General features: G+C 43.4%; 1 protein-coding gene across 4 annotated transcripts; it reads right to left on the bottom strand.

Moving 5' to 3' along the window:
- Positions 1-397: 397 nt before the first annotated feature.
- On the bottom strand, positions 398-26807 carry LOC117973032 (retinal guanylyl cyclase 2-like). 4 transcript variants are annotated; one of them, XM_059030592.1, is made up of 21 exons: positions 26263-26565; positions 24846-25072; positions 22821-23764; positions 17874-18175; positions 16918-17272; positions 16423-16507; positions 15830-15926; positions 14860-14994; positions 14109-14189; positions 12867-13043; positions 12340-12496; positions 11469-11618; positions 10870-11018; positions 9668-9831; positions 8358-8550; positions 7402-7576; positions 6849-6947; positions 5756-5850; positions 5271-5356; positions 3882-3972; positions 398-2230 (listed from the first exon to the last, which is right to left on the bottom strand). In XM_059030592.1, the coding sequence occupies exons 3-20, from the start codon at positions 23695-23697 to the stop codon at positions 3900-3902; spliced, it is 3450 nt and encodes a 1149-aa protein (XP_058886575.1). In that variant the 5' UTR covers positions 23698-23764; positions 24846-25072; positions 26263-26565; the 3' UTR covers positions 398-2230; positions 3882-3899. The 4 variants fall into 4 exon arrangements, with proteins under 4 accessions (XP_058886575.1, XP_058886574.1, XP_058886573.1 ...); XM_059030591.1 differs by lacking the exons at positions 3882-3972; positions 26263-26565 and adding an exon at positions 26580-26677; XM_059030590.1 differs by lacking the exon at positions 3882-3972 and having other exon boundaries at positions 26263-26564.
- Positions 26808-27387: the final 580 nt, after the last annotated feature.

Here is a 27387-nt window from a genome sequence, read left to right as displayed (position 1 = left end):
GGAAGTAAACAGCCTTGAACCTCTGGTGCCGAGTCTTGTCATCTCTTGCAGACAAAACAATAATAATTAAGACTGGTCTGTAAAGTTTCATCTTTGTTGGTAAATCCTAAGTATGCTGATAAATAAGTAGACCTTTCCTGTCAATACCCGGATAATTGGCAAGCAACCCTACTTGTAATGCGATACGATTCCTCCTAATTGGACCGCTTGAATGCACAATGCAGCTGGAGCATCACGAACACGCCGCTCTTCATTGGTGATCTGTTGTGAAGCTACAGATCGAGTTGCTTTTGTCGCAATACTAACCTGTACAGACAGTAAAGAAGCCAGCGAATAGAACATACACTTGCACAGCACCACCGCATACAGCAATGAGAAAGACAAAGAAATGCAAGTCTTGAAAAGGATCAAAGGTTGTTTATTTACATTTAAAGTTAATTATACATAAATATCTAGGAAAATACACCATATAAATGTTACATGTAAAAATATTCTGTATGCTCTAAAATATAATAACCCTAAAAATCGGTCACTACTTCCCCTATTTCACTACATAAATACATTCTGTGCAATATACAGGACAGCAGCTACTGTAGAACTTCTCATAGCGTTGCAGCGACTTTCACGTTTCTCTATATTCTGTACAGGCAAGTGTCAGCGAGGCAGACAGGCGGCCCTTAACCAGAAGGAGGCTCCCGACTAATCTATCTATTGTTCCTCCAATCGTCCTGAACAAATGCTCTATCCTGCTGGTTTTGTATACCAGGCTAGGAAGACCATACTTAAGCTAGTTATGAATGCAGTGGTTGCACATGTAGCTGTTTAATAAGTTATGTTGTAATATTTCTTTTGGTGTTTTATGAGTGCTGTGCAGACAGGGAGGACCATGTACAGTAGCTCCAGCTCCACTGGAACAGCAGGGCCAGTTCGGGTTTTATAACTCACATTCCAATGCATTCAGCTGCCTTCTACCTGTCTACCTTCTTCATTGTTACCGGTACACATTATTGCAATTTAACAATTGTATGATCAATGAAATGAAGTGAACTGAAGTGGACCCCAGAGATGCGACGTATCATTGAAGTGTCTTCCTGGAGACAGACACTCCAGCATTCATAAATAGGGTTAAGATATATTAACAAGCAAAAGATAGCATTGCTCAATTATAAATACACTCGTGTGGAAAATTCACCCTGAGAAATGGCATCTTCTTTCTGAAGGTGCCCTGGAGAAACACAAGCAAACAATATATACAGGAGATATACAAACTCATACAATAGCACCCTATGAGATCTATTAGCTTGATATACTTAATCTAGAGATATGAATACAATAGCATCCTATGAGATCTGTTAGCTTGATATGAATACAATAGCATCCTATGAGATCTGTTAGCTTGATATGAATACAATAGCATCCTATGAGATCTGTTAGCTTGATACCCTTTAACTTCAGCCTGGTTTATCTATTTATCGAACCGTAGCAAAAATATCATGATTTTTTTTTAAAAAAAGATTGATTTGGTGAAAAAAATAAGAAAGGGTTAAGTCTGGCTGCTGTCAGCAGAGTTTTTGTATTGAATATTTGAAATATCGAATTGTTTAAAAGGGCTATGGCAGCTCACCTGCTTTCATTGAAATAAAGAGCATGAACCGCTTACAAGTGCAAACACAGACTTCCCCTTTAAATGCTTCAAAATGCACAGCTGCAGGTTTTAGTGGCAGGTCAGCACAGCACCATGACATAGAAAAGCTCCTGTCAGCCATGTGCAGCAAACCTATGCAAACGAATGGAAAAAACAACCCAAACACACAATAACGTAAACTGCATTTGACTCTAGAAAGCATTTTCACGTAGCGCCACTTGGTGGCCAGATAATGAAGTTGCATTATTGCGTAATCGTGGTGGAGAATTTCAATTCCTTTTGAAATTTGAAGAGCGTCCGGAACTCCCTTCCCTACAAATACCCTTTACTTTCATTACCAGCCTCGATTTTGCTGTGCTGGGAAGGACTGGATTAAACAGGATCCGGGCAATCCTATTAAAGAATAAAGAGGCCTCTCTGTAAGAATACTGTCTGTGAGGGCAGCTGTTCCGCACACGCTCGCCCTCCTGTCACACATTGCTACACCATGGATCCTCCCCTCAGATTTTAGCTTTATCCACTTTCCTGTTGGCCTTTCTGAACAGGGATTTGATTTCTTCAGTTATCATGTCCTGCCAGTTATCCCTGAAACAAACAGACAAACGTGAATCAGATCAGCCAATCTGGGACAGGGGACAGGGGTCGGGGGACAGGAGGCGGGGGACAGAGGACAGGAGGCGGGGAGCGGGGAACATTCTCCAATATGTTTTGTTGTATAGTAATATGTTCAACACCAAAAGCCTTCATGCAGATAAAGAATGACTGACAGACCAGGTCCAGTGTTTCATTTTCATTTGGCAAAACTCCTTTGCTGCATTTGACCCTCTCAATCTCTCCTTCTTATTCACATGGCCCTGAATGGAAGGTTTGACCCTCTCAATCTCTCCTTCTTATCACATGGCCCTGAATGGAAGGTTTGACCCTCTCAATCTCTTCTTATTCACATGGCCCTGAATGGAAGGTTTGACCCTCTCAATCTCTCCTTCTTATTCACATGGCCCTGAATGGAAGGTTTGACCCTCTCAATCTCTTCTTCAACACCAACATCAACCAACATGCACACCATACATGACCACATGAACCAACGTGCACAAGACATGACCACATCAACCAACGTGCACAAGACATGACCACATCAACCAACGTGCACAAGATATGACCACATCAACCAACGTGCACAAGATATGACCACATCAACCAACGTGCACACCAGACATGACCACATCAACCAACGTGCACACCAGACATGACCACATCAACCAACGTGCACACCAGACATGACCACATCAACCAACGTGCACACCAGACATGACCACATCAACCAACGTGCACACCAGACATGACCACATCGACCAACATGCACACCAGAAATGACCACATCAACCAACATGCACAAGACATGACCACATCAACCAACATGCACACCAGACATGACCACATCAACCAACGTGCACACCAGACATGACCACATCAACCAACGTGCACACCAGACATGACCACATCAACCAACGTGCACACCAGACATGACCACATCAACCAACATGCACAAGACATGACCACATCAACCAACATGCACACCAAACATGACCACATCAACCAACGTGCACACCAGACATGACCACATCAACCAACGTGCACAAGACATGACCACATCAACCAACATGCACACCAGACATGACCACATCAACCAACGTGCACACCAGACATGACCACATCAACCAACGTGCACACCAGACATGACCACATCAACCAACGTGCACACCAGACATGACCACATCAACCAACGTGCACACCAGACATGACCACATCGACCAACATGCACACCAGAAATGACCACATCAACCAACATGCACAAGACATGACCACATCAACCAACATGCACACCAGACATGACCACATCAACCAACGTGCACACCAGACATGACCACATCAACCAACGTGCACACCAGACATGACCACATCAACCAACGTGCACACCAGACATGACCACATCAACCAACGTGCACAAGACATGACCACATCAACCAACATGCACACCAGACATGGCCACATCAACCAACGTGCACAAGATATGACCACATCAACCAACGTGCACACCAGACATGACCACATCAACCAACATGCACACCAGACATGACAACATCAACCAACATGCACACCAGACATGACCACATCAACCAACGTGCACAAGACATGACCACATCAACTGGCACAACGAGACCATGCACAGGGCTACCTCCTCTGCTCAGTTTAATCAAGGAGTTTTCTCAGTTTTCATTCTTCTGAACGCCTCAATTTCTTCGGGTTGCAGGCCATGGTTATTGTCCCTGTAGTGTATTACAAATGATACATCCCCCAAGACAATATATTAAAAGAGTGCCAAGCCAAAGACCAGGTGCCACAATGCAGCAAGCTTCGTCCCATTGGTTTGTAACTACAAGAAATGTTCCTGAGGTCCATCAAATTGTTACTGCTGGCATGCCAAAACCAAACCCATATCAAGAAATAATAATGCAATGCTTACTGTACACTGCTGGCATGCCAAAACCAAACCCATATCAAGAAATAATAATAATGCAATGCTTACTGTACACTGCTGGCATGCCAAAACCAAACCCATATCAAGAAATAATAATGCAATGCTTACTGTACTGTCCTGTGGGTTTTGTTTGTTCTTTACCCAAATGAACAGAACCAACATAAAATGAAAACAGCAAGTAAGATAATTCTGAGATTCTGAAACTTGTGAAAGAAAATTATACATGTGTGTCACTGTAATCTGATGCAGTGCTCCAGCTAGATTTCTGTGTCTGACTACACATCAAACAAGCACAAAATACACAAAAGAGTGCATTAGTGAAGAGCCCTGATACAGTACAGTGAAGGGCAGTGCACTGTACACATGACTTCATGGAACGAGTGGATTATCCAATCATGAAATAATGAGGGAGCGCTGTATTAATAATGTGACCTGCACGTTACCACATGTGTATTTAAAGATAAACTGGGATCATTACTGGGATGCTGAACATTAAAACAGTGTAGAACTGCTAATGATCCGAATCACACAGACTGAATACATAACAGAACCCATCATCCTTACCCTGGCTTGATATCTGAATCACACAGACTGAATACATAACAGAACCCATCATCCTTACCCTGGCTTGATATCTGAATCACACAGACTGAAAACATAACAGAACCCATCATCCTTACCCTGGCTTGATATCTGAATCACACAGACTGAATACATAACAGAACCCATCATCCTTACCCTGGCTTGATATCTGAATCACACAGACTGAATACATAACAGAACCCATCATCCTTACCCTGGCTTGATATCTGAATCACACAGACTGAATACATAACAGAACCCATCATCCTTACCCTGGCTTGATATCTGAATCACACAGACTGAATACATAACAGAACCCATCATCCTTACCCTGGCTTGATATCTGAATCACACAGACTGAATACATAACAGAACCCATCATCCTTACCCTGGCTTGATATCTGAATCACACAGACTGAATACATAACAGAACCCATCATCCTTACCCTGGCTTGATATCTGAATCACACATACTGAATACATAACAGAACCCATCATCCTTACCCTGGCTTGATATCTGGGGGGCTCGGTAAAGGTTTCTGAAAGTCTTTTTTACCCACAAGCCAGTATGTTTCTTCAATGCCCTTTCCCTAAAATAACAGAAAGAAAAACACATTGTCAGGAAGAGACTCTCACTGTCTGCCTGCTGATTTGATCTGTATTGGGAGCTCCAGTCCACTCCTGGTGGAAGAGACTCTCACTGTCTGCCTGCTGATTTGATCTGTATTGGGAGCTCCAGTCCACTCCTGGTGGATGTCTTGCTCCTCAATCCACTCCCGTTGGAGGATTGCATTATCAGCTTGAAAGCAGCCATTGCCATCAGGGTACATGGAGTAAACTACAGCCTTGCCACTCCACACCATGCCACTCCACACCACGCCACGCCACGTCATGCCACAGTGAATCTTGATCCAGCGGGGAGACAGGTCCAAATAAAGTGGCAAGGCAGACAGTACATACAGTGTGGAAAATGATTTTGCGTACCGTACCTTTAATTCTGTTTTCCCCCTGACGTCTATCAGGTAGCCTTCATTGAGTGAACGGAGGATTTTCACAGTGCTTTGATTGACATGGATTCTATAAGCTGGAAATAAAATAATAATAATGAAAAAAAACATTTCAGAATGAGCAACAAACACGTCATTTCAGAACGAGCAACAAACACGTCATTTCAGAATGAGCAACAAACAGGTCATTTCAGAACGAGCAACAAACACGTCATTTCAGAACGAGCAACGAACACGTCATTTCAGAACGAGCAACAAACACGTCATTTCAGAACGAGCAACAAACACGTCATTTCAGAACGAGCAACAAACACTTCATTTCAGAACGAGCAACAAACACGTCATTTCAGAACGAGCAACAAACACGTCATTTCAGAACGAGCAACAAACACGTCATTTCAGAACGAGCAACAAACACGTCATTTCAGAACGAGCAACAAACACGTCATTTCAGAACGAGCAACAAACACGTCATTTCAGAACGAGCAACAAACACGTCATTTCAGAACGAGCAACAAACACGTCATTTCAGAACGAGCAACAAACACGTCATTTCAGAACGAGCAACAAACACGTCATTTCAGAACGAGCAACAAACACGTCATTTCAGAACGTGCAACAAACACGTCATTTCAGAACGAGCAACAAACACGTCATTTCAGAACGAGCAACAAACACGTCATTTCAGAACGAGCAACAAACACGTCATTTCAGAACGAGCAACAAACAGGTCATTTCATTAATAAATTAGTAAATTTTAGCTATTGACAATGTGCAGGAAAAGTAACAAGAATCCTGTGAGATTTTGCTTTGATTGCTACACGTAATTCTTTAAATATTATTTTTGTAAGCTTTTAGCAACCACATGCAATTACATATAAATTGTTAAAAAAAAAAAAAATTAATTAATTAGTTTTTGTATTGAAAGCAAACACACAAATAGTTAAAACAGCATTATTGTTAACAAAATGAACACCTAATCCCTATTGCTGCTGCAGCGGGATTCAGGATTCAGGGTGGAGGAGGGGATTACATACGCAGGCTTGGAGGAGGGGTGGAGGAGGAGATTACATACGCAGGCTGGTGGACTCCATGCGGGATGCTGTGTTGATCGTGTCTCCAAACAGACAGTACCGAGGCATTGTGAGGCCGACCACTCCCGCTACACAGGAGCCTGGTGCAGATGTCAAGGGAGGGAAGAGAACAACAAATAGGGTTATCTAAGCGAGGAGAACATTAGAAAAGCACTCTCCCTTTGTTTGAAAACCGTATCTTTAAATATAGCAGTGCAATTATAGTATTCATCCACTCACTAGCTGGCTGTTCAGAGGCATATAAAAATAATGGATTGCATAACATGACACATCACAAACTAGTTTGTGCTACTGCTGCAGATTTCTTCAGATTTGAATTCTTCTAATGATTCTTGATATTACTGGTATATATTTATAACCCTAACCCTAACCCTATCTCATACCCTAACCCTAACCCTAACTCTAACCCTAATGAATAACTCAATGTTTTTTTCTTACTCCCTTGCATTGTAGATTGGACAATACAACCATATGAAAACAGCTCTTGGATTGTGTTGTTTTCTCAGGAATGACTGTCGGCCGGTGTTTCCTCACCTGAATGTAATCCTATTCGTATCCTCATGGGGACGTCAGGCATATGTCTTATTTTAAAGGTTCCCACAGAGCTCAGGATATCCAGAGACATGTTGGCTACCTCTGCAGCATGCTTGTTCCCGTTCCTTTTCGGGAGTCCCGAAGCCACCATGTAGGCATCGCCAATCGTTTCTACCTGGTGAAGGCAAGTCAAGAAAGAGCGGCCCGAGCCTCTGGCACTTCATGAATACCACAATATCTCTGAAAGCACGGCTCCAATGAGGTCTCATTTCTAAAGACGTTTGCTGTTTCAGAATCAGCCTCATTTGGAAAGATGTTTGCTGTTTCAGAATCAGCCTCATTTGGAAAGATGTTTGCTGTTTCAGAATCAGCCCTGCATTTCAATGGCAGAGGGGGCTGGAATTAACCTTTCTGAAGGCTTTTTTATTAACTGCAATGTGCTGATGTTGCTGGTAGGAGTTTATACACATCAAAGCCTTCAGGAATGGCTGTATCTGAGTGAGCAATGGGGTGATCTATCACCAGCTAACTTTGATCCCTAAAACTGAGGGAACACAAAGCCACTTTTTCAAGAACAGGGGCTTGAAACCCCAAGTCTCCCCTGGTGTGCCATGCTGTGGCCTGAAACCTAGTCTCCTGAAACCAAGTTCCAAGCCAAGCCACAAAGTGGCTTTGTGTTCCTCTTGGCTTAACGCTGCAGGAGCGCAAATGCCAATGCAACACTCCCTGCGGGCTCGTAGCCAGATGGATCTTTTGGAATTCAAACTGCACTCCGCACGGCCCTCTTTTTACTAGGGGAGCCACTGGGGTCCCAGAACAACATAATTTGTGTTCACTTTACCCTGGAAAATGAAAGCGTTGTATACTGGGCCAGTGTTTCCAAGCCATGAGCTTCAATGCTGGCGTGGCTGCTCGCTGTTGGAAATGTGCATCTCTTTTCACCTCCTTTCTCTCACCTTGTAAACATCATGGTTGGCTAAAACAGCATCAAAGAGTGTGTAGAGGTCATTCAAGAGGTTGACCACCTCGATTGGCTCGCTTAGGGCTGAGATGGTGGTGAATCCGACGATGTCACTGAAATAGATGGTGACCTCATCAAAGTACTCGGGCTCCACTGTCCCGCCAGTTTTAAGAGCCTCCGCCACAGAGCTGCAACGAGACACAGCACACAACGGAAACGTGTATCAGTCTTCGGGTTTTATTGATTTATTCAGGAAAACCATAAAGTTTGAACGGCGTTGCTTAAAATGAATCACTGTATGATTGGGTGCTGTGTGTTCAGTATGGTCCCACTGCATCACTGTATGATTGGGTGCTGTGTGTTCAGTATGGTCCCACTACATCACTGTGTGATTGGGTGCTGTGTGTTCAGTATGGTCCCACTACATCACTGTGTGATTGGGTGCTGTGTGTTCAGTATGGTCCCACTACATCACTGTGTGATTGGGTGCTGTGTGTTCAGTATGGTCCCACTGCATCACTGTGTGATTGGGTGCTGTGTGTTCAGTATGGTCCCACTGCATCACTGTGTGATTGGGTGCTGTGTGTTCAGTATGGTCCCACTGCATCACTGTGTGATTGGGTGCTGTGTGTTCAGTATGGTCCCACTGTATCACTGTGTGATTGGGTGCTGTGTGTTCAGTATGGTCATGCCCCCACTGCATCACTGTGTGATTGGGTGCTGTGTGTTCAGTATGGTCCCACTGTATCACTATACGATTGGGTGCTGTGTGTTCAGTATGGTCCCACTGCATCACTGTGTGATTGGGTGCTGTGTGTTCAGTATGGTCCCACTGCATCACTGTGTGATTGGGTGCTGTGTGTTCAGTATGGTCCCACTGCATCACTGTATGATTGGGTGCTGTGTGTTCAGTATGGTCCCACTACATCACTGTGTGATTGGGTGCTGTGTGTTCAGTATGGTCCCACTGCATCACTGTGTGATTGGGTGCTGTGTGTTCAGTATGGTCCCACTGCATCACTGTGTGATTGGGTGCTGTGTGTTCAGTATGGTCCCACTACATCACTGTGTGATTGGGTGCTGTGTGTTCAGTATGGTCCCACTGTATCACTGTATGATTGGGTGCTGTGTGTTCAGTATGGTCCCGCTGTATCACTGTGTGATTGGGTGCTGTGTGTTCAGTATGGTCCCACTGTATCACTGTATGATTGGGTGCTGTGTGTTCAGTATGGTCCCGCTGTATCACTGTGTGATTGGGTGCTGTGTGTTCAGTATGGTCCCGCTGTAACACTGTGTGATACTTACGGAGGCAGCATCTCTGCCAGCAGCTTTTCTGTCCTCTGTTTCTCCACCTCCAGCTCCTCTGTCCTCTCTCTGATTAAATCCTCCAGATTACTGGAGTATTGCTCAAGCATCCTGAGCATTGAGTCGATGATATTGGTCTTTTTGCCTTTGTTAATAGTTTTAAACTAGAGAGGGAAAGAAAAAAGGCAACTTCTTGTGTTATTATGCACATTATAATTAACATTTATAAGCATCCAATTACACTCATTAGTCAGAGCAAACACGATGGTCTCAGTTTCAAAAAGTGGGGCTTTTCAAGTACTTGCTTCTTTGGCAATCACACTTTCAGTTCTTCCACATTAAAAGAAGAAGAAGAAGAAGAAGAAGAAGAAGAAGAAGAAGAAGAAGAAGAAGAGGAGAATGAGGTGAAGAAGAGGGTGAAGAAGGAGAGGGAAAAGGAGAAGAAAGAGAAAGAGGAGAAGAAGGAGAAGAGAAGGAGAAGAAAGAGGAAGAGAAGAAGGGGAAGAGGGAGAAGAAGGAGAAGAGAAGGCGACTGAGAAGAAAAGGGTGAAGAAGGAGAGGGAGAAGGAGAAGAGAAGAGAAGAAGGAGAAGAGGGAGAAGAAGAAGGAGAAGAGAAGGAGAAGAAAGAGAAAGAGAAGAAGGGGAAGAGGGAGAAGAAGAAGGAGAATGAGAAGAAGAGGGTGAAGAAGGAGAGGGAGAAGGAAAAGAAGGAGAAGAGAAGGAGAATGAGAAGAAGAGGGTGAAGAAGGAGAGGGAGAAGGAAAAGAAGGAGAAGAGAAGGAGAATGAGAAGAAGAGGGTAAAGAAGGAGAGGGAGAAGGAAAAGAAGGAGAAGAGAAGGAGAATGAGAAGAAGAGGGTAAAGAAGGAGAGGGAGAAGGAAAAGAAGGAGAAGAGAAGGAGACTGAGAAGAAGAGGGTGAAGAAGGAGAGGGAGAAGGAAAAGAAGGAGAAGAGAAGAATGAGAAGAAGAGGGTAAAGAAGGAGAGGGAGAAGGAAAAGAAGGAGAAGAGAAGGAGAATGAGAAGAAGAGGGTAAAGAAGGAGAGGGAGAAGGAAAAGAAGGAGAAGAGAAGGAGAATGAGAAGAAGAGGGTGAAGAAGGAGAGGGAGAAGGAGAAGAAAGAGAAGGAGAAGAAGAAGGAGAGGAAGGAGAAGAAAGAGAAGGAGAAGGAGATTTGAGAATAATGCTCTCAAAGTTCTCACTTGGTCAAAAATGTCATCGAAAGCAGGCCTCCTGTCTGGCTGCTCACTCCAACACTGTTTCATCATCTGAATGCACTCCAGAGGGGCCTGGTCCGGGGCCACAGTTGGCCTGCACATTGGGGGAGGCTTCTTTACCTTTCTTATGATCTCTGTAACAGAAAGAATTACTGATCATTTCAATCATTTGTTTTCATCAGCCTACAGCAGCAGGTCCATATTCATGCGTGTGAGTTTTCAGTTGGGGAACCGCTAGTCCTCTGAGCCACACATAATAATAACATGAAGAAGAAGAGGATAGTGCAGTAACTTTAATAAATACAATAATAAAAAAGTACCAGTAATCAGTACCTGAATAATGTCATGTGTGCAAATGAAACCTAATCTTAATCCCCATTCTCTGAACAAAACCAAACCTGTGACTTATCTTTCAGCAGATGCCTATAACTAATCTTCTTACACATATCTGGGACAAATACAGCAGCTCTGGGAGCAGAGGGGGTGGGGATCAGCATTTCCTGATTACACGGGACAAGAGTTATCTGCACCGAATCAGTGTCTGCATCTGAATCGTTGTCTCTAACGTCAGCAGGATCAACTACCTTCAGGGCTGAGTCCCAGCATGCAGTAGGGTGACCCGCGGACGACAACTTCCTGTAGTATAATAGCAAAACTGTAAACATCTCCCTTGTAGGTCCCCTTCCGGGAGATCTCCACGTCTCTGAGGAACTCTGGGGCTGTCCAAAAGAGCTCTGGAAGCAATCAGGAGGGGGCGTTTATTCCGAGTGCAGTCATGTGACATTCATATAGAAAACTAGACATGCTATCCAAAGACTGAATCAGGGGATACATTTAACAATATGAACAAAAAACAAGCAAACAAACAAAATGTGACGAAGTTTAAAAACCACCAAGCTGTCGTGCTACCATCCTGACCAGTAGGGGGTGCTGTATCAGACAAAGTATCTGCAGCCAATGTTCCTCCCTAACCAACAGGAGTGCATGCTGCCAGCTCCCTGCAGCATGCCTCACCCTACACTCCATGAGGGGGAGCTTTCACCAGACGAGCCGCTGGGGAGTCAATGCCTGCTTTCAGGGGGCCACATAGACACATACAAAAAACCCTTTACGATGTGCCCTGATTTATCAGGCTCTTATTACTGCGTATTCACACAGCAGTTCCATAGTAAATGCATGTGTACTTGCACACACTTACAATGTTATTACACACAGTTACAATGCACTTAATGTGGGAATCTTTTTACACGATTTATGTAAGTACACAGTTATAAGAAAAGGGTTAGGGTTAGGTACATTGTAACTATGCATAATAACACTGTAATTGTGCGTAAGTACACATGTATTTACTAAGTAACTACTATGTAAGCACTCAGTAATTAGAGACACAATGTAAAGTGTTACCAAATTGTGCTTAAATAATGTACATGATCCTCTGTGTCTCTTCATAGCTACCTTCCGGTGGACCTGGTTCGTACGGAGCTTTCTGAGCCTCAAGCAGCTCATTGAACCCGTAGTCAGTGATTTTCAGCACGAAGCGCCCATCCACCACACAGTTCCGAGACTTGAGGCGGCCGTGAGGGAAGTCTCTGTGGTGCAGATACTTCATGCCCTGGAGAGACAGGACTGGAATGTAATGCGTCTGTTCAAGCCTGTGCTGCAATGTCAGGGGGTGAGGTTTCATTCTAGACAATGTTACCTCTGATGCACTTGCATTCACTGGGAAGGTCGCTAGGAAAGAAGAACATGTTACAGAAAACTGTTTTTTATTATACTCGGGGCCACACCTGGCTAAAGAAAGCTCTCAGTCTGCAGTACTGAATTAGGAAGTGCAAGTGTAACATACACTCTGAAAGCAATGCATGCAAACTGAGAGATGTGTTTAACCCAGTGCAATACGTCTTCCCAAACTGCACAGGTGAGACCTACACAGCAGGTAGGCTTTATGAAATTATTATTATTACTGTAACAGCAGCCTTTACCTTGATAAGATCCAGCAGCAGAGAGGACTTGAACATCCAGTCGAGTTTCACATCGTCGTTTCTGAGCAGATCCTGCAGGCTTCCCCGAGAGCAATGCTCTGTCACAACAGCATTCACACCGCTGTCTGAGAAGAACCCCAGGAACGGGTTCACATTCTCATTGCGCAAATCCTTCATCTAGCCAGGGCAGGAGGAGGAGGAGAAAACACAAGCAAGAGACTGTGAGGGGAAACCTCGGTGTGAAGAAGCAAGCATGAATGAACACACAGCTATAAACACAGCAATACAGGGGCAAGCTGAACAACAAGCATGAATGAACACACAGTTATAAACACAGTAATACAGGAGCAAGCTGAACAACAAGCATGAATGAACACACAGTTATAAACACAGTAACACAGGAGCAAGCTGAAAACACAAATACATAAATACAAATAAATCATGTTTAAGTTGCTGATTATAGTTGCTCTTGAGTGGGTGTGCCTTTGTGAGCCTCTGTGTGTGCGTGTGTGTGCGTCTGTGTGCGTGTGTGTGCCTGTGTGTGTGTGTGTGTGAGCCTGTGTGTGTGTGCCTGTGTGAGCCTGTGTGTGTGTGTGTGTGTCAGTGTGTGTGTATGTGTGTGTGTGTCAGTGTGTGTATGTGTGTGTGTGTGTGTATGTGTATGTGTGTGTGTGTGTGTGTATGTGTGTGTGTGTGTATGTGTGTGTGTGTGTATGTGTGTGTGTGTGTGTCAGTGTGTGTGTGTGTGTGTGCGTGTGCATGTGCGTGTGCGTGTGTGTGCATGTGCATGCATGGGTGTGTGCGTGTGCGTGCGTGTGCGTGTGTGTGTGTCAGTGTGTGTGTGTGTGTATGTGTGGTGTGTGTGTGTGTGTGTGTGTGTGTGTGCATGTGCACATGCGTGTCTGTGTGTGTGTGTGCGTGTGTGTGCGTGTGCGTGTGTGCGTGTGTGCGTGTGCGTGTGTGTGTCAGTGTGTGTGTGCGTGTGCATGTGCGTGTCAATCTGTAAACCAAGAAGAAGAAAAATACATTTCCTAAGAGGCAATGTTCTCCATTTTAAAACAGTATTCATTTCCGGGTAAAAATCTATTCAGGGCAATAAAAGAACCGTTCCTACATACGCACTTTTTTTTTTTTTTACACATACAATACTTGTATTCCTCTCTGAGAATGTGCCTTTGTCTTTGCAGTTTGCTTCAAAACAAAGCCCCATTGCTTCAAACCACCCCTATGCAATGCACATACTTTTCTGAGAATGCTGGTCGTGCTCGCTCTGATTTCTCTGAAAGCTCCGTCTTCAAACTTCTTCAGCCAAACCCAGTCCCCCTGTCGTTACAGGAACAGCACAGTTATTGCAGTGAAGCAGCAGTGTGGTGATTGCAGCCAGTGATCCCAATACCCCAGCATATAGTTTCAACTAGAGCATTAATATATAAGCATATATAGAGCAAGATAGTTAATCTGCTTATCCAAGAAATGTCTATTACAAAAACAGTATCACTTCTGTTAAAATCCTAATTTATTTATATATATATATATATATATATATATATATATATATATATATATATATATATATATATATATATTACACTTATTGCATGATATAACCCTAACCCTAACCTAACCTTACCCTAAGCTAACTCTAAACCTACTCCTAACTCTAACCCTCCTAACGCCTAACCCTTTTCTGACACAATTGTGTACTTGCATATGTCATGCAAAAAGATTTACACATTATGTGCATTGTAACTATGCATAATAACATTGTAATGATGCGTAAGTACAACTGTATTTACAAAGTAACTACTATGTAAATACACCGTAATTATAATCAAAATGTGCACATATACACTCCAGAATAGCTGGTCCACTGAAACATTTCATGGGTGCCACATTTCTTTACTGAAGGATTACTTTAAGCACCAGGCTGTGTGTAAAGATCCAGGCAGTGTGTAATGCACCAGCATCAGGCTCTGAGGCTGTGTCTATGTACCTCATAAACCGCTATATTGGACGTGTCTTGTGTTGCGTCGATGATGCTCTTCATCGATTGAGATTGCGCTGTGGATTTCACACTCCTCCCTTCATTGGTGCTTTTTGATTCGCTCACTCCATTGAGTGTCAGCTTCTAAAAAGAGAAATGAAAAGGTTACAGACTTGATGCTATCTAGAGTGCTGCTTTGTGCAGCCCGATGAGCCGTATTCACAAAGCATTAATATCTAGAGTGCTGCTTTGTGCAGCCCGATGAGCCGTATTCACAAAGCATTGATATCTAGAGTGCTGCTTTGTGCAGCCCGATGAGCCGTATTCACAAAGCATTGATATCTAGAGTGCTGCTTTGTGCAGCCCGATGAGCCGTATTCACAAGCATTGATATCTAGAGTGCTGCTTTGTGCAGCCTGATGAGCCGTATTCACAAAGCATTAATATCTAGAGTGCTGCTTTGTGCAGCCCGATGAGCCGTATTCACAAAGCATTAATATCTAGAGTGCTGCTTTGTGCAGCCCGATGAGCCGTATTCACAAAGCATTAATATCTAGAGTGTTGCTTTGTGCAGCCCGATGAGCCGTATTCACAAAGCATTAATATCTAGAGTGCTGCTTTGTGCAGCCCGATGAGCCGTATTCACAAAGCATTAAATTGTGGGTTTTTTTATGAATAAAATCTTTAAGACTGTCTTTAAATAGTTTTGTTAATCTGCAGGGTGACAAACGGTTCAGCCTGAAAGTTATATACAGAGTCACCAGAATGATGCGTTGTGATTTAAAGCAGATCCGCTGCCCTTGCTGATCCCATCCACAGCCTCTCCGGTGGGTTCAGCTCTCATGATGCTTCGAGCATGTCTGAAATGCACATTCCGCAGTGCCTCAATGCAACGAATAAGGAGGGGGTTTATTTGATTGCAGTTATGGAGCTGGAAGAAGCCTGCGGAATGCTTAAAACCCTGTTGCTGCAGACGTACTCTTTTGCTCATTTGAGGGCTGATGAAGGTCAGATCCTCCAGGCACAGCACCATTTTATTGGGTCCTTTCACAAGCTGGTTCTGCTGGAGGTGTCGCCTGTAAGAGGACAGGTTACATGTTACACAAAATAGCAAGGAAGAGCCACACAGAACTGAGCCATTTCAATGAAGAGAGGGTCTGCAAAACAGCAAGGAGGAGCCACACAGAACTGAGCCATTTCAATGAAGAGAGGGTCTGCAAAACAGCAAGGAGGAGCCACACAGAACTGAACCATTTCAATGAAGAGAGGGTTTGAATACCCAGGGCATTCGTGGTGAGATTCATATTGGGTGGGTTAGGGGGTGTGTGGGGTGCAGTTACCCAGCGTATCAGGGCTGCCACTGTGGCAGTGGGTGTACACACAGAATTAAAAGGTATGTGTGCAGCCATTCAGAAAGTCTGCTACTGGAATAGCTGCCGGTGCAGAAACACCTGTAAATTGAACCTGTGTGTTGGGATTTAAAATATTAAAAGCATGCTTATGCCATTTCTACAAACCCAGTTCCATTCTTCCTCTGATTAGGAAGACATCAGTATTAAAAGTGATATTGACCTTATGAGAAGATGTAACCCCACACCTCCCAGACACAAAGTGAAGATGAGGGCAAACACCAGAATCACAAAGGTCAGCTCCACACCTGGAAGATAAAAAGCAACAGTTTAAAGAGAGGCTTTATATCTGCTGCAGTGCATGTGCAGGATCAGGGGCGGTGTCAGAGGTGGGGCGGGGGCGGGGTCCGGGTCAGGGGCGGGGTCAGGATCGGGGGCGGGGTCACGGTTGTGTGATACAGTATGTATATATTTCATATTACATTATTCTAGTGAATCTGTGATGAAGGGTGATGATGAAGTGGAGAGGAAGGGGTAATCAGGGTAGAACCCTTGAGCTTTGCATATCATTTACAAGGGGGTCCTGTACTTCCCCTTATTAACCCTTTGATTCCTGAGCAATCATTTTTAAATGATTCTATCTAAGATTGTTCATAATTTGGGAACCAAAGAGTGAAGGAAAATGCAGAAATAAATACAGATACAAGAGACATGTTACCTCCGTTGCAGATGGAATATGGATCAAACCAGCAAGTGGAATCAGCGGGGGGCGGGGCCCCCCCAGGGAAGTGAATGGATCTGCCCATGAAGCCCAGCAGTTCCGAGGACATGTCTATCACGTAGGTGCTGTATAGCTGGCTGCTTTGCCCGTTTGAGTCCAGGATGACGTAGTTGGTAACGCCGTCCCCCTTGCCGTTGGTCCCAATCCTCTGGTTGAACCCGTTAAATGTCACATTCCTGATGTATTTGGGCAAGGAAGTTCCGGTGACCCAGACACCAAACTTCCTGGCGTTGTCCATGGCTTTGGCCATGAGATAAATGCCATTGTAGATTGTGCCAAACAGGGGTGAGACCTGAAGAAATGGAAATCCACATGTTCACTGTGAGCCCTTAACACCGGCATGGTTAACTTACAAACAGTATGGTTAATTTACAAACAGTATGGTTAATTTACAAACAGTATGGTTAATTTATAAACAGTATGGTTAATTTATAAACAGTATGGTTAATTTACGAATGTGTGTGCTGTATAGAGAATGTGCGTTTCAATCATCTCAGTGGATCTGCTGTATAGAGAATGTGTATTTCAATCATCTCAGTGGATCTGCTGTATAGAGAATGTGCGTTTCAATCATCTCAGTGGATCTGCTGTATACAGAATGTGTGTTTCAATCATCTCAGTGTGGTAATGAAGAGCAATGCATTTGCAATCTGATAGTGAAATGAAGGTAGGTATTAAAGGTTTGGGATGAAGTGCATTGTGTGTAGATGATTCTGGAAGTGTGGAAGTTGCTGGAGCATGTGTTTGAAGTGTGAAAGATAAAAACATTATATACCCCGGGAGTTTATGCTAATATGGCCACACACATGAAATGGGCCAATTTGTCCAAGTCGTGTACATGGTTCTTGTCACACAGAGACACAAGATAAAGGGTTAAGAAAAAGCCACGCTACCTGTTCCGGTTGCAGCAGTGTCTTTATCTCCCCCTGCTGTTTCGCCTTGTCGAAGGCTTCGTAAAATGAGCTCTCCCCGGACTCCACTGTGATTGTCAATACCGAGTCGTACGCTTCTCGGAGCTGGCTGTTGTTGCCCAACATGAAGAAGGAGTTGCTTTTGTATGGGAGACTGTAGAGCAAAGTGTCATACGGTAGAAAGATGTATCTCCCGTCTGTCAACCCCATTTCACTGGCTTTCACCAGGAAGGCAGCCTGCTCCTCACCTCCAATCAGTACAGAGTGCATGCACATGATAATGACTGAAACACACAAAACAAACCACAGTGAATAGTGACATAAACACACACTGCAACCAAGCAGGGCCCTGGGCACGACCTCGGAGCTTCTACAGGGCATAGAACTGAACACATGTGAATAATGACATAAACACACACTGCAACCAAGCAGGGCCCTGGGCACGACCTCGGAGCTTCTACAGGGCATAGAACTGAACACATGTGAATAGTGATATAAACACACACTGCAACCAAGCAGGGCCCTGGGCACAACCTCGGAGCTTCTACAGGGCATAGAACTGAACACATGTGAATAATGACATAAACACACACTGCAACCAAGCAGGGCCCTGGGCACGACCTCGGAGCTTCTACAGGGCATAGAACTGAACACATGTGAATAATGACATAAACACACACTGCAACCAAGCAGGGCCCTGGGCACGACCTCGGAGCTTCTACAGGGCATAGAACTGAACACATGTGAATAATGACATAAACACACACTGCAACCAAGCAGGGCCCTGGGCACGACCTCGGAGCTTCTACAGGGCATAGAACTGAACACATGTGAATAATGACATAAACACACACTGCAACCAAGCAGGGCCCTGGGCACGACCTCGGAGCTTCTACAGGGCATAGAACTGAACACATGTGAATAATGACATAAACACACACTGCAACCAAGCAGGGCCCTGGGCACGACCTCAGAGCTTCTACAGGGCATAGAACTGAACACATGTGAATAATGACATAAACACACACTGCAACCAAGCAGGGCCCTGGGCACGACCTCGGAGCTTCTACAGGGCATAGAACTGAACACATGTGAATAATGACATAAACACACATTGCAACCAAGCAGGGCCCTGGGCACGATCTCGGAGCTTCTACAGGGCATAGAACTGAACACATGTGAATAATAACATAAACACACATTGCAACCAAGCAGGGCCCTGGGCACGACCTCGGAGCTTCTACAGGGCATAGAACTGAACACATGTGAATAATAACATAAACACACACTGCAACCAAGCCTGATACTGCCACTGTGGCCATTTTAATTGATTGATAGCTTCATTCATTGCAGTGTGCAATGCATTCATTACCTTTCTGTTTGACAGTTAACATTACGCAACTAAACACCAGCTACACAAGAACCGCACCGCTCCTGCTCTCATATAAATGGTGTACAGCTTCCAACAAGTATGTCCTTAATTAGGACTTCTGGCACTTCTACAAAACAGCTGACAAGTGTGCTTTTTACAGCTTTTTGTTGTTAGGCAGTTTGCCAGCAGCTGTTATAACCAACAAAAAACACGTGCTTGCAGGAGCAGAGTCTGGGGATAAGGTCTGAAAAGCATTCGATCAATGAAAACCATCAAACAAAGCAGGGTGTGTGGATGTTGTGTACAGAACCATTGGGCTCCGTCAGTGGCAGGTGTTTCAGGGCTCCCTCTTATTGTTTCAGGAGTGCTGCCTCGTATCTATTATCATCGGTCATGGATTTCAGATACAGCTACCATAGCCGCTCCTGAAGAAGAATCCAGGGAACCATACAGTATGAGACACCGTGCACACGACACATACACTTCTAGAACAATTATCCAGGGAACCATACAGTATGAGACACCGTGCACATGACACATACGCTTCTAGAACAATTATCCAGGGAACCATACAGAATGCGACACCGTGCACACGACACATACGCTTCTAGAACAATTATCCAGGGAACCATACAGTATGAGACACCGTCCACACAACACACACACTTCTGGAACAATTATCCAGGGAACCATACAGAATGAAACACTGTGCACACGACACACACACTTCTAGAACAATTATCCAGGGAACCATACAGAATGAGACACTGTGCACACGACACACACACTTCTAGAACAATTATCCAGGGAACCATACAGAATGAGACACTGTGCACACGACACACACACTTCTAGAACAATTATCCAGGGAACCATACAGAATGAGACACCATGCACATGACACATATGCTTCTAGAACAATTATCCAGGGAACCATACAGAATGAGACACCGTGCACATGACACATACACTTCTAGAACAATTATCCAGGGAACCATACAGAATGAGACACTGTGCACACGACACACACACTTCTAGAACAATTATCCAGGGAACCATACAGAATGAGACACCATGCACACGACACACACACTTCTAGAACAATTATCCAGGGAACCATACAGAATGAGACACCGTGCACATGACACATACACTTCTAGAACAATTATCCAGGGAACCATACAGTATAAGACACTGTGCACACAACACATACACTTCTAGAACAATTATCCAGGGAACCATACAGAATGAGACACCATGCACACGACACATATGCTTCTAGAACAATTATCCAGGGAACCATACAGAATGAGACACCGTGCACATGACACATACACTTCTAGAACAATTATCCAGGGAACCATACAGTATAAGACACCGTGCACACAACACATACACTTCTAGAACAATTATCCAGGGAACCATACAGAATGAGACACCGTGCACACGACACATACACTTCTAGAACAATCTTCAGATTCATGCCTTTCGTTAAACCGACACAGAAGATGAAAATATACTTTCAGGGCCACATAAATAACAGGGGGTGGGGTTTAAAAAGAAATAGTGTTGATGATTCCATATTGATAAGGAATAGTGTAGATTACATATTGATAAGGAATAGTGTAGATTACATATTGATAAGGAATAGTGTAGATTACATATTGATAAGGAATAGTGTAGATTACATATTGATAAGGAATAGTGTAGATTACATATTGATAAGGAATAGTGTAGATTACATATTGAAAGGAATTAGAACTTTGCAATAAGGGACACAGATGAACAAATAGTTCTGATGCAATGGGCAGCATTCTGCTCTATACTATAGAGGGTGTATTCTATAGTAAGGTGCATTCCTTCACTGAATTGAAGCCACCTTCTCTCCTGCTCTTCCAGGCCAGCCGGTAGAGCAGGAGACTAGCTCTTCTGGCAGAGGTAAAGTAACGAAGCAGACTCACCGACAAGAGGCAAAAGAATGCATCTGTATTATATTTTAAAAGAGTATAGCAGGAAAGCATAAAGTTAAAAGCAAACAAAATGAGTAAACTGTACACATAGAAGATCAACACGAGTAAGCTGTACACATAGAAGATCAACACGAGTAAGCTGTACACATAGAAGATCAACACAAGTAAGCTGTACACATAGAAGATCAACACGAGTAAGCTGTACACAAAGAAGATCAACACGAGTAAGCTGTACACATAGAAGAAGATAAAAATGTAGTTCTAAAGTCCTCTGTATGCTTTTGTAATGGGAAGCTCCATTTAAAATAAACAAGATGTCTGGAAATGTAACCTCCCTGAATTAAAGGAAGTACATTATTATGAACGGCTATAAAAAGAAACATCACACCTCGGCACCTTTCTCCAACTTCATAGTACTCAATTTTAAAAAGATACATCAAAAAGATATATCAACTCTACTTCATTTAATATGCTTATGGATGTAAAAATGACACTTGGAAAGAAAACCTGACGCATGCCGTGTTTCAGAAGATTCCAGACCTTTTCAATCTGTGATTAACAATTCCAAAGAGCACAAGCCATTCGGCAGTGCTTTGTTATTAAAGGTGTATTTTATAACATATGAAGTTGGAAAGCAACAATAAGCACTGCAGGAGAATTTTTTTTTTAAAAATGACAAACTGAGAGTCATTTCAACACACTCTCTGTTAATATTAAAAACACATTATTATTATAAATAAGCCTTAAAAGGAAGATTCAGAACATGAAACACTTTGAAGTTATACATCCCTTGCAAGACAATGATCCTATTGAACTTGGGATCAATAAACAATAATCTCTCCTCAGCAAAATATATACATTGTGAAATGACCAAGGAAGTGCAAGACTACCTGAAAGCAAGACTTGCACACAAAGATTTATTTTACCTGGAGTAATACCAAATCCCATGGAAACACAATGGGATCCTTCACTAATACCAGACCCCATGGAAACACAATGGGATCCTTCACTAATACCAGATCCCATGGAAACACAATGGGATCCTTCACTAATACCAGACCCCATGGAAACACAATGGGATCCTTCACTAATACCAGATCCCATGGTTTAAACGGGGTGCCATCAGAGGAAACACAATGGAATCCTTCACTAATACCAGATCCCATGGAAACACAATGGGATCCTTCACTAATACCAGATCCCATGGAAACACAATGGGATCCTTCACTTTGCATTTCAAGTCATTTGGTTGATCTTTGTAGGAGTGCATACATTTGAATATAAACCATTACACGTGGAGTTCTTCATCTTACTGGCTTCCCTCTTGCTTGCAGGCCTGTGTTGTATCTGATTGCCTCGAGACCACTAACTTGAAGTGATTAGGTACTAGCAAGCAGCAGCAATGTTTAATCTGGAGCTGTGTGTATTTAACTAAAAACAAAGCCCTTCAAATGGGAAAAATGGAACTTACTAGTCTGGTTCTAATGCTAATAAGAGGTAAGAAAACGCATGTTAAAGCTTTTGGTTGCCACTCCTTTGTGCTGTGTTGTGTTATTATATTTATAAAACCTAAAGAGCCATACTCACTCTTCAGCTGACCCGCGCTTTTAATTTGTTGAAGAGTCTGCTCTATCCCTGCGGGTCCATAACCCAAGGAAATGACGATGCCAACAGGCAGACCCATGTTCCTGAGGGAATCGGCCACCCTGCTAGCGGTGTCCACCCACACATCCTCACTGGAAGAAACGATGCCCACGTTCGCCAAGCTGAAGTGCTTCATGAGGCTGAACAGCACGCGTGTAGGCGAGGGCAAAGTCCTAGAGAAGGTAGGGAAGCTCTTCACTGTATCCAGTTCGTAGTTGATACAAGCCCAAGAGAAAATGGCCTTGTCCCAGTTCTTGCTCAGAAGTGTAGCGGCATCACAGTAGCCTGGGTTCAGAGGGCCGAGGATAGCAGAGGCGGAGTGTTCATAGCCCACAAATCCAGACAGTGCGGTGGATGTTTCGCAGTCTTCTCGGAGCACCACGAAGTCTAACTTGTAGCCTAAATCCAGTGACACGTCGTTGTTGGCCCGGTCCACTGCTAGTTGAGCTGCAATGTTGGGAAGGGCTTTGGAAAATAATGGGTCACAGTCCCAGGGTCCCAGGACCCCTACTTTAAAGATTAAACACTGGACATTGCAGGGGAAGGTCAACACCCCCAACAGGAACCACAGTATTGACGTATACAAGGGCAGCTTTCTATACAAGCCTTTTAACTGTGGGTGGCGCCACCGTGGATGGTTAGATAACTCCAACAGGAAGGCTCTGAAGGGTTTTGGAATATTACCCATCGTCCTGTAGGTGTGTTTTGGAATATTACCCATCGTCCTGTAGGTGTGTTTTGGAATATTACCCATCGTCCTGTAGGTGTGTTTTGGAATATTACCCATCGTCCTGTAGGTGTGTTTTGGAATATTACCCATCCTCCTATAGGTGTCCAGAGCTAGGCTGTAAATGATATCAATCCTTCAGGAGCAACTTCACACATCTCTATGGACAACAGAAATACATAGTGAAATAAAGTAGCTCTTTCTAGAATAGCAATATATTATTTAGCCATGCAACTTCAGAATTCAGGTTTTTGTAAAATAATATGAAAATATGTGAGGTTTGTTTGAGTAATTAGCTTTGCGTATTTAATATATTTACATATTTGTTTCATTCTACGTTTGTTTCATTAAATACCACAGGCGAAAACACTCTCAGTACTTTATTGCGGGGCCTGGTTTTGAACAGTCTCTAGTTTTGTAATTTAGGGCGCATTGGGTATAATAGCTGATATTGTGTAATGGCTGAGAGGCAGGTATGGATATTCTTGTGTAATCCTCAGTGGATGTCTGGCTAAACTGAACTAATCCTTGTGTTACTTCACAGATATGCAAGGCCAGCAAAGTGACCCCTTGTTAGTGTCAACCTTATTGTAAATATACAGCAAGAAACATGTGTATCATACATTGAAACCTATGATTGACCTGATCTTAAATATACAGTAAGAAACACGTGCATCATACATTGAAAGCTATGATTGACCTGATCTTAAATATACAGTAAGAAACACGTGCATCATACATTGAAAGCTATGATTTAATATTAGTTAGGCAATGTGTTAATGGCAGTTTAATATAGTATTATATCATTACAGTACTTTTTACAGCCTACAAGAATAAACAACAACAAGCCACATCGTGTTATTGTGTTGAATATAAGAAAGTATTGCAATACATTCAGCCTCTTTTAGTATTGACCGCTGTTAGAGTGTGGTTTTCTATTTGGACATGTTTAGACTATGTACGAATATTACATATTTGTTTGATGCAATCAATGTTACAATATAATTGTCTCCGAACAAATTCGGGGACTGACGAGATAAATTATGATTTTGGAAATTAAAATAACATTGACGTTTTACCTGAAAAAGGCTAAATGAACAAAGAACTGTACATTATATATACTGTGTGTATATATATATATATATATATATATATATATATATATATATATATATATATATATATATAGACACACACAGACACACACACACACACACACCAACAACAACAACAACACTCACCATTTCGGGGTTAGAAACACGCCGCTTTAAAATGTAAAAGTGTTAAAACGGAGGTCATTCCTTCTTCATGATGCGTCTCCTCGGCTTCTAGAGTCGTAATTCTCCGGGGTGTTTCTCTTCTTTTCGTTCGCTTTTTGTAAATCCCAGGTACGGGACTCTGCTTCCACGCGCAACTCAATGGGAATGCATTAATCTCACCAGTGCAGACCATATAATAACATCGCGGTCTGCACCATAAACAAAAAAAGAAAAGAAAAAACGAAGAAAAGAAAGATTGTAAACTTGCATCCAAAGTCTGATTGAAGCGTAGTGTTTTATTGTCATGGGACACCAGCTCATTATTTCACAACCCCTTTCTGGTTCTCTCAGCAGGCGTTATAAAAAAAACCTCCAGTACGCAAGAAGAGAACAAGCGCAGCACCCTGGAGAGAGAGAGCCGCCTTACCCAAACTCACCATTTACACAAGCGCGGCACCCTGGAGAGAGAGCACCTTACCCCAACTCACCATTTACACAAGCGCGGCACCCTGGAGAGAGAGCACCTTACCCCAACTCACCATTTACACAAGCGCAGTACCCTGGAGAGAGAGAGTCGCCTTACCCAAACTCACCATTTACACAAGCGCAGCACCCTGGAGAGAGAGCACCTTACCCAAACTCACCATTTACACAAGCGCGGCACCCTGGAGAGAGAGCACCTTACCCCAACTCACCATTTACACAAGCGCAGTACCCTGGAGAGAGAGAGTCACCTTACCCAAACTCACCATTTACACAAGCGCAGCACCCTGGAGAGAGAGCGCCGCCTTACCCAAACTCACCATTTACACAAGCGCAGCACCCTGGAGAGAGAGAGCCGCCTTACACAAACTCACCATTTACACAAGCGCAGCACCCTGGAGAGAGAGCCGCCTTACCCAAACTCACCATTTACACAAGCGCAGCACCCTGGAGAGAGAGAGCCGCCTTACCCAAACTCGCCATTTACACAAGCGCAGCACCCTGGAGAGAGAGCCGCCTTACCCAAACTCACCATTTACACAAGCGCAGCACCCTGGAGAGAGAGCGCCGCCTTACCCAAACTCACCATTTACACAAGCGCAGCACCCTGGAGAGAGAGAGCCGCCTTACACAAACTCACCATTTACACAAGCGCAGCACCCTGGAGAGAGAGCCGCCTTACCCAAACTCACCATTTACACAAGCGCAGCACCCTGGAGAGAGAGAGCCGCCTTACCCAAACTCGCCATTTACACAAGCGCAGCACCCTGGAGAGAGAGAGCCGCCTTACCCAAACTCACCATTTACACAAGCGCAGCACCAATACCTGTAGGCACATCTGATACATGACTGCAAAATTTACATCATTTAAAAAAACAACATCCAGCCAATCTGAAATAAATACATTAATACAAACTTCTGAAGTCAAGGTATCCTCATTTGCGTAGCAGATCATTAGATTTCACGCGTTCGGTTATTAGAAACGGGTCAGTTGTATATGTATTTTTTTCCCCAGTACGCCCTTGTAAGTCACCGGCAGTGTAACCATAGGAGTTAGATGAAGATGTAATCCATTTCTGATCAGGTACATTGTAAGAGGATTGGAGCTCTGCCTTGAGACTGGAAAAACAAATTACTATCGAGAGTCAACCGGGGACCCGACTTGGAAAACGTGACCTAGACCAGAAACCTGCTTGAAAAAAAAACAATCACTGACTGCTCTCTTTTACCCACCTACTCGTTTCTGTATTGATTTAACATGTGTCTGTAGATCCCTGCTTTGCTTGTGTTCAGTCAGTTTAAGACCCAGCCTTAAGATCTTTATTCTAAGCTGCGCCATTCGTTTTCTTGACTGTATTGCTAATTAATCCGAGCCAGCAAATCGTGCTTGAAGGAGTCGTGTTAATTGTATTTGTACAAATAATATGTTTTTTTTTAATTGGAAGTGAGTTGTGGAACTTGTTTCTCGTAAAGGCTTTTGGCCATGATTGGGATTCAGTAATGCACGAACGATGAAATCACAGTAAAGGGTTTTATGAAAAATCTTAAACGGTTTAATATTTTGTACAGGTGTGTATATAAGGTAATTACCCTCCGTCCGCACCTGTGCCAGAGCGCAGCGAGCAATTGATCAGGAGCTTCGAGGAAGCTCGTCACGGCCTTAAAGAGTCAAGGATTCTCTTTGAATAAACAACGTGGTGTCTGAATGCTTCTGGGTGCGAGTAATTGCAGTCGCTTGTTTAAAAGAAGATAACCTGAGCTGCAGTTTAATTAAATTAGCACATAGGCCTCGTGGGTATAATTAAAGTAAACAAAGAACTCCCTCCTTGGCAGTCCCTTTGTGATTGCAAACATTTTCATGCGTTAATTATGTTGTTTGTTCAATATGAGTGTTCAATAAGGGCTTCCTTTAAATCCCTTTGCTTAAAAACTGACTTACGTAGACAAAGGCTAGCTGCTAGAATCATAAACGCATACGGTAAACGAATGACATTAATACTGGCACTATAGTCGTAGAGTGTATTACTGTGAATAATTTAAT

This window comes from Acipenser ruthenus, chromosome 9 (assembly GCF_902713425.1).
Source record: "Acipenser ruthenus chromosome 9, fAciRut3.2 maternal haplotype, whole genome shotgun sequence".
Classification (NCBI taxonomy): Eukaryota; Metazoa; Chordata; class Actinopteri; order Acipenseriformes; family Acipenseridae; genus Acipenser; species Acipenser ruthenus.
Note: the sequence above shows the minus strand (reverse complement) of the source record. Positions and strands in the feature narration are given on the sequence as shown.

Coding starts and splice junctions, on each gene's coding strand:
- LOC117973032 (XM_059030591.1), bottom strand. CDS start 23,697: ATGGGTAATATTCCAAAACACACCTACAGGACGATGGGTAATATTCCA. Junction 11,019..11,468: donor GCTGGGACTCAGCCCTGAAG/GTAGTTGATCCT, acceptor TTTCTGTTACAG/AGATCATAAGAAAGGTAAAG. Junction 7,577..8,357: donor CCAACCATGATGTTTACAAG/GTGAGAGAAAGG, acceptor TGCCTTCACCAG/GTAGAAACGATTGGCGATGC.